This window comes from Magnolia sinica, chromosome 6 (assembly GCF_029962835.1).
Source record: "Magnolia sinica isolate HGM2019 chromosome 6, MsV1, whole genome shotgun sequence".
Taxonomy (NCBI): domain Eukaryota; kingdom Viridiplantae; phylum Streptophyta; class Magnoliopsida; order Magnoliales; family Magnoliaceae; genus Magnolia; species Magnolia sinica.
Window position 1 is genome coordinate 51886130 of NC_080578.1, and position 10054 is coordinate 51896183.

General features: G+C 37.7%; 1 protein-coding gene across 14 annotated transcripts; it reads left to right on the forward strand.

Annotated features, from left to right (window-relative positions):
• Positions 1-6842: 6842 nt before the first annotated feature.
• Positions 6843-9851, forward strand: LOC131250039 (protein STRUBBELIG-RECEPTOR FAMILY 2-like). 14 transcript variants are annotated; one of them, XM_058250725.1, is made up of 5 exons: positions 6843-6998; positions 7284-7332; positions 7487-7558; positions 7649-7674; positions 9586-9851. In XM_058250725.1, the coding sequence occupies exons 1-5, from the start codon at positions 6958-6960 to the stop codon at positions 9620-9622; spliced, it is 225 nt and encodes a 74-aa protein (XP_058106708.1). In that variant the 5' UTR covers positions 6843-6957; the 3' UTR covers positions 9623-9851. The 14 variants fall into 14 exon arrangements, 12 of the variants coding, with proteins under 12 accessions (XP_058106708.1, XP_058106699.1, XP_058106700.1 ...); XM_058250716.1 differs by lacking the exon at positions 9586-9851 and adding an exon at positions 7829-7982 and having other exon boundaries at positions 7644-7720; XM_058250717.1 differs by lacking the exon at positions 9586-9851 and adding an exon at positions 7839-7982 and having other exon boundaries at positions 7649-7731.
• The last annotated feature ends 203 nt before the right edge of the window (positions 9852-10054 follow it).

Here is a 10054-nt window from a genome sequence, read left to right on the forward strand (position 1 = left end):
ATTATTTAATCAAAGTAAAGAATTCAGTTAATAATCAAATGCCCTCTCAATGTGTGCTTACTACTTTTATTGAGTTCGCAGCGAAAGTATAAAACTAAATAATAAAACTATCTTCGTATTCTTTGAGTATAATCTTCTATAAAGAGGTGGTCCTCTAGGTCGTCAATCTATACATCACCTGCATCATCTGTACGGTTGGGAGAGAGTCAACGCCCTACTCATAGTAATGGTCATCTTTTAAGATTAAGAGTAATTTAAGAGATTCATAAAAGCAATGTAAAGGTTCTGATATGTCTCGTACTCTACAACTACAAGAGGTATCAATGCACAAGCAATCTATATAAGATGTATGCCTAGCAAAGTATATGCGGTTTATCACACTTATCGATCGTCACAATGTGAAAAATGATTATAGTTATACAACTCGCCCCGTATCCCATACTATGAAGATTTTTCTGCGTGTCCCATGTTTAACATGGATTTATTTGGATATCCCAAGACGAACACAACACATGACCAGGTGATTCATGCAACCCCGATTGGAGCGACTAATTGCGACAACCAACCCCTAAAATTTTTGATGTATCACATATATATAACGATTCACATACACCAACTCGTGCACTATCACCCGTAAAACATGCAATAACATTTCACCCCAGGGCCGCTACCGAAAACGCCTTATGTCCACGATATTTATTCAATCACTAGAAAAGAGATTCCTAGCATAGTACTTACGCTTATAGAGAATACGAACTGAATCATGGAGGTTTTGGAATATCAAGACACATGCCCATGCCTTAAAGATAAATAGCACAAGGCCAATATTGAAAAGAGTAACAATGGTCACCTCAAACAGTGGAAATGGCCAACATAGTAAATAGAAGAGTGACAACGGCCAATTCTTTAATAAGGAGAGTGGCAATGGTCAACTCAATAAATAGAAGAGTGGCAACAGATAATTCTTTAGTAAGGAGAGTGACAATGGTCAACTTAATAAAAAGACGAGTAGCAGGGCCAACTCAAATATATTTGATAGGGTAAGGGCAAGGCTTGTATCCATGGCCCCACATAAATTCAAAAAGATCACTTATAAGCACCATTGTACTATAATTTCAAAGGGTGAACAATTGAAGGTAAAACATATAATTGTAGGAAGAATTCAAAGTAACATGAAGGCATGTTAAGCCAAGGTAGAAATAATACGAAAGCATGTAAAGGCAAGATAAAACAACAGGATAGTATGTAAGGACAAGGTAAATATAATAAGTTAAATTAATGTAAGCCTAAAGGATAAAACCCTCACCTATTAAAGTTTAAGGCCTTGGGTAATCTTAAGATCAACACTTGCTTTGTTGTCCTAGCCCACATGAATTGGATGATTAGGATTAGTATCTAGACTATAAAAGGACAAGGTAAATATAATAAGTTAAATTAATGTAAGCCTAAAGGATAAAACCCTCACCTATTAAAGTTTAAGGCCTCAGGTAATCTTAAGATCAACACTTGCTTTGTTGTCCTAGCCCACATGAATTGGATGATTAGGATTAGTGTCTAGACTATAACATCCCTGTATTTTATTCTCCTATGGGAGTTCTGAAAGGTGCAATACATTCCGCCTCTTTGTTGCAAAGGAAATAGAAAAGTCTAAAAAGAAGGGAGAGGGACGGGTTGAACCTGAACTGAACTTGGGTAGCAACCTCGGCCTTCATGGTTATCTTCTTCTCTTCCTCTCTCTCTCTCTCTTTCTCTCTTTTATTCTTTTCTTTTCTTTCTCTTTCTCTCTCTTTTCTTTCCCTTTTCTTTCTTTCTTTCTTTTCCTTTCTTTTCTTTTCTTCTACTTTCTCTTTCTTTCTCTTTTCCTTCTCTTTCTCTTTCTTTCTCCTTCTCTTTTCTTCTTCGTTGCTGGACGGCTGTAAATCAGCAAGGGGAGCCACACTCCCTACTGCCGATGACTGGTCTCTCTCTCTCTCTCTCTCCCTCTCTCTCTCTCTCTCTCCCACATTTCTTCCTCTCTTTCCTTTGTTACGTGTTTACACTGGTGGGATGGAAACCCTTTTATATGCGTGAGAGCTCTCGTGCGTAAACCTTACGTAGTGTGGTGATTGGTTGGGGCTTACGCAGCCCCTGTTTTTGTGTAGGGAAGTCGCACTATAAGAAAATAGGGCAAAACCGATAGTTAGTGGAACCCTTTGCCGGCTGGAACCAAATCCAGCTGCCGAAAAAGGGTCTCTATTAAATCTGCAAATGCCCTGATCTCATTTTCAGCACTTTTCCTCTCCCCGTCGCCGACTCTCTCTCTGCGCCTTTCCTCTCTCTCTCTCTGCACCTCTCCATCTCTGCTCTCTCTCTCTCTCTCCCTCTCTCTCTATCGGCCCCTGTCCCCGCCCTCCCGCCTCGAGAACCTTAATATCTCTCTCTCTCTCTCCCATCCTCTGGCCAGATCTGGTCCTTTTACTCACTGCAAACCAGTACAGATCTAAACCCCTCTATGGTTTAGGGCTTTTGCATTCTATTCCCTTCCCCTCCTTCTCTTTCTCCCTCCTAGGTTTAGGGCTTTTGGATGAGATTCGACATATGTTCTTCAGTGATGGAGGCGATTATTAAGATGTGGTGGCGTTGAATTCGTAACTTGCATTTCCTCTTCTTGTGAACTAATTTGGTGAGACTTCTTTCCCCTTATCATTTTCATTTCACTGTTGATAGTTACATGAAGTTAATGTAATCATATGAAAGTTTTGTAACTGATCAAGAAAGTAAAAAAATAATATGAATTTCTATTTTTATTTCACTAAAGCATTTCATTATTTTTATATGAAAATCTGCATGCTAATTGTTTGAGGAAATGCCTCAACCAAGAATGTTCTTGTGTTAATCATGCTAGAGATCCTGCGTTTCAACTCTCTATAAATGGGGCACAAATCACTGTATGGTTGGATCAACCCATTGTATCATCCATCTAGTTGACCCTTCTTTGGTGGACCAACATATAAATTCACAATGACTGGGGAATTTTCCCCTGTTGACCATTTTTGTTTTCAGTCATCTGTTTGATCAAATGGCCAGGACGATTATGTCAGTTTGACTTTTGAACTATGGTCAAAAGTCAAACTGAGGGCTATATAATGAGCTATATAATTTGATTGGTCTGTTTTCACATGAATGTGTGCTATGTGTATGGTGGATGAGACAACATAAAGTGAAGAGTGCTGGTGAATGGCCTGGATCTCCAACTGAGGCTCCCAGAGCAGATTCAGGTTTGATATCCATCTCTTTGTCAACTGAATGTGTCTCATCTAATGTTCTGGTACTTGTGTCTCAATGTTGCTCTTTAACTCATCTTAGCCGTCAATTAGCACCACTGATACAACTCTTTCTTCTGGCAATGGAGCTTTGGATCCTATGGATATGTCTCCTTGTTCTACTAACCACTTAGATGGAATGCATGATGACAACACTTACACAAGATTTGCAAATCAACAAAACCTGGAAGAAGGGCATCACCAGAAGCCATAAAGATGTGGAAAGAAAATAGTTTTACTAGGTAAATATACAAAAAGATGTATTAATTGGCTGATTGTTAGCAAGTTGTTAATACTACTTGGAGCATAGTTCAAGAGCTTCTACCACTTCTTTCGAATTCAGCGTCATTTGCCGTTTATCATCAATATCTTCAGGTCCAATACCTTGGGTTCTGTTGGCCTTATTTTGTGTGCATCTGTTAGTCTACTCTTTTTAATGGTAACCTGATATGATTTCCATTTTAGTTGGTCTTTCGCTCTTTCATTAGATGTGTCTATAGAAACCATCTGCCAGCGAGATTCAAATGTTGATACCATAACCTACAGATGTGTGAGATTTCCTAGTAGATTAATTTAGCACTATTTGGATATGTAAATTAACTTATGAGCCGAATGTTTTGCTCAATGTTGTCTAAATCCTACAGTTTTCTGTTCAGATCCTATGATCTAATTGAAATCTCAGAGGGGGCTGAATTGCCTTTAGGGAAGATGATGAAACGTCTGAAATCCCAAAGAACAAAGAAAACATCTGATGGACAGCCCGGATCTCTTACAATGTGCTATGTTAGAACATGGGCAGCATCTGGGTTGTGGTGACTGTTGATGGTGGATGCAAGAATGCATTGTTTCTACATTTGAATGTGTCTAGATGCCCAATAGAAATGTCATTTATGTATAGACTGTTGAGGTTGCTTATGTTGTTTCTAATCCAGATGTGTTTGAGTGGTTTTGCTTCTTTGCAGCTGCAGTAATCAGGATGGAAGACGGAACGCCTTCTATCGTCTTCGATTGTTTAGAGGGAACATTGGATTCATGGTCCTTCGAATGAAAAGATCAACTAGGTAAGCCTCTGCTCTGTTATATCCCCTTGTGCGTTCGATCCTTGCTCATGCCCCCAATGCAGAATAGAGGAATTATATCATGCATAGCAGTACACGACTGTTTCTTTTTGTATGGCCCACGTTTCAGCAATCCACAATGAAAAGAACGATAACTATTTTCTTGAATCAGAGTACCTATGCTATGCTTGGAGTACACAAGGATGGTTTTGTGCTTCTCTTTTTCATCCTTCTTCAAGGTAACTCAATAAACAAAATTGTTAGTCTTATTCTATTGGCAATTTTTATTTATTATTATTTTTTTCATTTTACAGTAATAAACATATGCTAGAATTCTACATATTACTATTTAAGAAATTCCGCTTTCTGCTGCTTCATCTTCATCTATGAATGCAGATGGGTATCCAATCTAAGTGTAGTTTGAAATCATCCAATCACCCTGCCATGTTTACTTTGGTGAGTTGGCTCTGCCATATTCAGGTTTGACCAGCTCTACTATGTAAATCTCCCTTTTCTTTGAATGAGAATACTATTGGGGTTCCTTGGGATTTCTATGGCTCCACTATATTTTTGGCACATGAAAAGCGGTTGCATTCATAGTATGAATTCAGTGGGTTCTCTGAACTATTGGCTGTCCTTGAAAGGGGAATTTAGGGATTTTGAGAAATTAGGTGTTAGGGTAGGTGGAAAATTCGAGAACTTTGCAAATTTTGGTTTTTAGGGTTTTGGGAAAATTGGAGAAATCAAGATTATTAGGTGTCGAGGGTTCAGGAAATTTTAAAATTTTACCTAACTGGGGTTCTAGGTTTGCTGGTTTCAATTTCATACAGGTACTATTGTAACTCTATCATTGTTATGCAGAAGGTGAGAACAATCATGACGATCACCTGGTGCAGAAATCATGAAATGGTGTGGTCCATTTGGTGAGTGGATCACCATGATTTTTGCGCCAGGTGATCACCATGATAAAATCAAATAACCATTTGTATTTATGATGGGTTATGCTATTACTGTAGATTCGACAGATCAAATAAGAAGGGTATATTAAATGGTTACTTTCTTTGGTTGGTATTAGGCTATGGATTTAGTGAGTCTCTTTACATCCTGTTTCCTTTCATGTTTCCATTTCTCCATCTTGGAATCATTTACAACCATTATTCCTTTATGTACTATAAAATAGTTGATGGTTCTAATGATCACAGCTATCAGCTTTTGTTGTGATTCTGATTGGGGATCTGTATAATATAAGGCAGGCCAATTGAGTTTATTGGTAATGGAAGAAGTATAGATTTTTTTTTTCCATAATATATATTCCCCTTTCTCTGGACACGTTCATGTTCTTATATATATATATATATATATATATATATATGAATGTAATGTATAAGTATATAAGGTTGGCCAATTAGAAAAGAATGTATGGATGTCGTGAATCCGACTAAAAGCCATCTGTTTGGCACTGTGTAACTGTGTCTCCAGTAACTATACACTTATCAGCATCCAAGACTCCAAGGTACGTGGATTTTAAGACCACTAATCTCTTAGTAAGCTATTTACATTGGGTTGAGCCCTAGTGGTTTTTCTTGCCCATATTCTAACAACTTTCTTATACTTTCAGATATGCAAATTCAAGTCCATGCAATCTTATCCCAATTTAAAAGTTCTAAATAAACCTTATTAGTGTTGGGGTCTCTGATAAGTGCACTGAACATGCTGTGAGTAGAGGAAACATCTATTTGAAAAAAATAGCTTTGAGTTGAATGTATCAAAACTGTCTAAGCACATGTCTGCATCAGGTTATAAAGTTCTCTTCACCAACTTCTGCTGGAGCTGAGTGCGTCGATCCTAATTGCAGCTAGGTGGAACAATGGTATTGTTCTTTTTTTGCCTCATGACACTATCCTTTAGCTTCATATTGGTGTCTTAAGATGCCACCAAACCCACAAGATCTGACAGTGATGTATAGCTATCTAGACCATCCCAATTGTAGGTCCCAATTGTGGACGGAGCATATAATCACATGAATCAAACAATATTCCTAGCTGGTCCTGAACAGATCTGATATCAAAGCTATTAAACATAGTCTAATAAGCAATCATGAATGCGTTACTTAAAAAAATCAGTAGGTGAAACCACTTGCCACTTATCCTATAGCTTTTTCTTAGATTATATGTTCTCCTTGTTGTTTTCTTTTACACACATACACATAATTCTGTAAATTACAATCCACTATTTAAATAAATATTTTTTTAAAGGCTACAATCCACTATTTAATACTACAATATTATCCAAAGATATTATTATTAAGTTGGTATTACTTATAATCCATAGATCTAATGTGGAAGCTCAGAATCTTTAGATCATTCTGATTTCAAGGTGGCTCCATATGCAATAAGCCCAATGATCTAACTGGTCTGGATCAACATACAAGCATGCAATAAGTCACTTCCATTTAATGTGGCGTGACAGGTTTAGCTTTAGACGAAAGTAAACAAAAATTTTACGAAATAATCAATCATTTCAGATTTCTTTCTGATTACTGTGGTTGCTAGTTTCCTAGTAGTTATTTGGATTTGTAGTTGTGGGCCGCTTTCCTGATGATGATATTGAAGAAATTGAAGATTTTAGACACGGGAAGGTATAATGTATTTATTTGGTAGTGCATAATAGCTAGTGACATAAGCTAGGGATGGCAATGCATTGGTCACGGCTTGGGCTCCTAAACTTGGCTCAAGGACCCATTGGCATGCTCCAATCATCAAGTGGGTCATGGTTATTCAAAGGAAGGAATGATTTAAACATACTTGAAATTGATCTGTCTGATCATCAGTGAAAGTAAGTGGGCCTACCTTTTTCATTTTTCTTTCTTTTTCTCATATGGGTCCTTTTTGATTTTCTCTGATGCTGGTGGGTTTTCATGCAGGTACATAGCCTTTGATGAATATGAAGGGATTGAGGTGGCATGGAACCAGGTGAAGCTGTATGACTTCTTACAGAGCCCTGAAGATCTAGAGAAGCTTTACTGTGAAATCCATCTCCTATATAGGATTTAATCTTTTAAAAAAAAAAAAAAAAAATCTGAATCTCAATTCCAAGATATATTTTTGTTTTCTTCCTGCAATGCAGAAACCTCGCATTCAATCGGCTGAGTCAGAATATTCCATTCTCCTTAGCTTCCTTGAAATCTCTCCGTTATTTGTAAGTTCTTATAATCTGTGAGCATGTTAAAGTCTTTGGTTTATGAGTAGCCAGTTCATATTTGCCAACCGATCTTTTTTCCAAGTGCAGGAATCTGAGTCACAATTCCCTCTCCGGTTCCATTGGGGACATATTTACTGGTCTGAAGAATCTAAAACAAATCTAAAACAAATGTAAGTATGCTAATGGGCTAAGTTTCTTCAATCTATCCAATTTTTTTTATTGCAATGTGAGTTGATACCATTAACGATCCATGGTTAATTCTGTCAGTGACCTGCAGAGCAACCAATTTACTGGATCAGTTAACTTCCTGGCTGGTCTCCCTCTATCATACCTATATGTCTTGAACTAAGTGTCTTACTTTGTATGGATTGTCTATTCTTCAACACTTTTTAAGCCTAAGTACAAAGTTCTGATTTTAACTGCTCTTAAGTTTCAGTAGTGTATTGATTTTGAGATGAAAGGCTATTGTGATTAGGCCTTTCTATTCTAATAAACATATTAGTCAAGGCTAGTAATAAATCATGTACTAATCATATGTATTAATGTGAAAAGAGATTCGTGATGGAATAAGTTTGGTGCTTTCTTAGCAACGTATTAATGTGTAATGTACAGGTAAAGTTCAGTGTGGAGAGTCCACTTCTCTCTTTGGTAGAAATGATTCAAGGGCATGCCTGGAAATAGCATGTCCAAAAAATCAAAAGCGCCCTTATAATGGATTGCTTATGATTCTAATGAATCACTTTCAACAGATGATCCTAACCATCCATACATGGCATACAACTTGGATAAGAGATGGTCATAAAAAAACAGACAGCTACTTTTCAGGTGGATAGGATCATCTGACTGGTGTGATTCTCTCAGGGTGTCCCATAGGTTGTAAGTTTGTAACTATGGACAGTCCAGATTCATTCCTTGAAGACAGTTGCCTAAGTAGAAATTGTTGATGGCACTATATGATGGTTGATAGATGAATTTTTATGATAGTGGTTGGTTTAGTTAGTTGATTTTGTCATAAGAAGCTCAGATTTTCTATAGTTTAATTTTTAAGCTTATTCTGGGTACTTGCTAAAGAAGCCAAAGGAATGCAGAGTGCATGGATTTTAAAGAGGTTTGCTAGATCCGCTTGCACTTCTACAAGCAGATATGTGCTAACCTTACACGTGCAGGACATCTGAGCCTTGTGTCAGGGATGTTTGCTGGCTCCACATGCACTTCTGCAAGCAGATACGTGTTAACTTGGAAAATGTGCAGGACATCTGAGCCATGTATCAGGTGTGTTCTACCATGTAAATAATCAGTTAGGCCACATTGATGAAAACGGTGGATGGTTTAAACAAGCTTGGCAATTTTTTCTAGTCTGTCCATGGTTTTAGCACATGCATTTTTTCTAGTCAACCAAAGGTATCTATGTCAATGTTTCTCCGCAAACTTATTGCTTTAGGCTTCAATCTAATGCTTTGTTGATCACTTCATTTGTTTATCCTCACAAGCACCACATGTAAGATTTAGGACTGGATTTTGAACTGTTTGGGGCTGGCTTGTTAGGCCATGACTATTCAAAATTTTAATTTGCCCAACCTAGCTTTTAGAGGATGGCCTGTTTTGGTTGTTAGGCCATGACTATTCAAAAGTGTAGCCCACCCGATGATCAAAATCAGCTTGATTTTGGGCCACAACATGTACATGGTGAGGCCCTCTAGATAAATGACATGGATCTCACGCTGATGTATCATATTTGCTTATTAAGCGGTTGCTTTAATGTGGTTTTTCTCCCAAATTGTTGACTTGAAAGATGTGTTACTGTAGGGGAATAATCCATATGCTGTTAGTGTATGTATAACATTCAATGTGCAGACGGCTGCCTCTAATATTTCAATGTGCAGTTAGGAAAATCTTTTTCCTTAGGCCACCCAAATGGCAAGATTAGTGTCCTCCATGCAGCCCTGTCTTTTGAAGCCCCCACATTATTTAAATTGTGTGATGTGCAGAACAACATAAACCCATTCTAATATCTCTTTGTGCAGGTTCTGGACTGTGGTGAGAAGAATGAGCTTCTGGTAGACAAAACAGAGAACCTCCGCTCACAGGTGGTGAACCTCAATATCATTGAGGGCCTGAACTTGCTGAAGGACTCCGAAATACTGGTGCTGATGCCTTTTACTGCTACACAGCTCACCAAATATCGATAAGAAACCGGTCCCTTGGAAACAATGGCAATCATTGGCAACAAGGAGATCATTGACATTAACCAAGGTATGTTAGCTGCTTAGACTTGTGTAAAAAAAAAAAAAAAAAACACTAATACATGTGGGTCACCTTTTTTTTAAAAATTAAAGAAAGATTTTCTCAATGGCTACGGATTATCGGTGGCCATGGGTTCTATGGCTGCGAATTTAATCCGTAGCAAAGTTTTAAAGAGTTACGAAATCAATGGCTACGGTTGTGCTGTGGGCTAGTCATATTTAGCTACAGATTTTATCCGCAGCTTTGGAC